This window comes from Penaeus monodon, chromosome 22 (genome assembly GCF_015228065.2).
Source record: "Penaeus monodon isolate SGIC_2016 chromosome 22, NSTDA_Pmon_1, whole genome shotgun sequence".
NCBI classification, from domain to species: domain Eukaryota; kingdom Metazoa; phylum Arthropoda; class Malacostraca; order Decapoda; family Penaeidae; genus Penaeus; species Penaeus monodon.
The window spans coordinates 37,916,857-37,917,356 of record NC_051407.1 but is presented as its reverse complement, the minus strand read 5'-3'; the positions used below and the strand labels follow the sequence as shown (position 1 = coordinate 37,917,356).

At 35.4% G+C, this 500-nt stretch overlaps 1 protein-coding gene across 1 annotated transcript in view; it reads left to right on the top strand.

The window, feature by feature from the left end:
* LOC119587616 (carbohydrate sulfotransferase 11-like) overlaps positions 1-500 on the top strand; it is a 4,855-nt gene that overhangs the window by 3,949 nt on the left and 406 nt on the right. Inside the window, exon 5 of the mRNA XM_037936325.1 lies at positions 170-346. Coding sequence (XP_037792253.1) covers positions 170-346 — 177 coding nt within the window. The remainder of the gene's footprint in view (positions 1-169; positions 347-500) is intronic.

Genomic DNA, 500 nt, shown 5'->3' with positions numbered 1-500 from the left:
TTACATGCACGGATAATAATCAGCGCATTCTCTCCCACAAGTATTTCAGAGTAAATAAACATCCCATGGACGATTTGCCTTTCCTGGAAAAGATTCGTTTGATTACATGTTTAGTCATTATTATTATTTTTTTTAATGTGGAACTGTACAGTGTGCATTGACTTTCCAGGAAAACGTACGGCCTGTTATGCTCGCCTTGCTTCTTTGACTACGAGTACATAGCCAAGACAGAAACGCAAGACCAGGACTTGGAATATTTGTTCAACAGATTTGGCTTCCCTTCAGATCCACATCAGGCCGTAAAAGTCAAAGAAGACGTTCGAAGAAAAACTGAAAATGACTTAAGGTATTGTACTTTGCTCTTTTCTAGTATTTCCTAAAATGTTATTTAGTAATTTAAATTGCATCAATATAACCTACAACACACGATTGACAAACGCTGAGTATTTAGAAATAATGTCTCAAATCAAAAATACAAAGGAAACTGAAAGACTAATAAG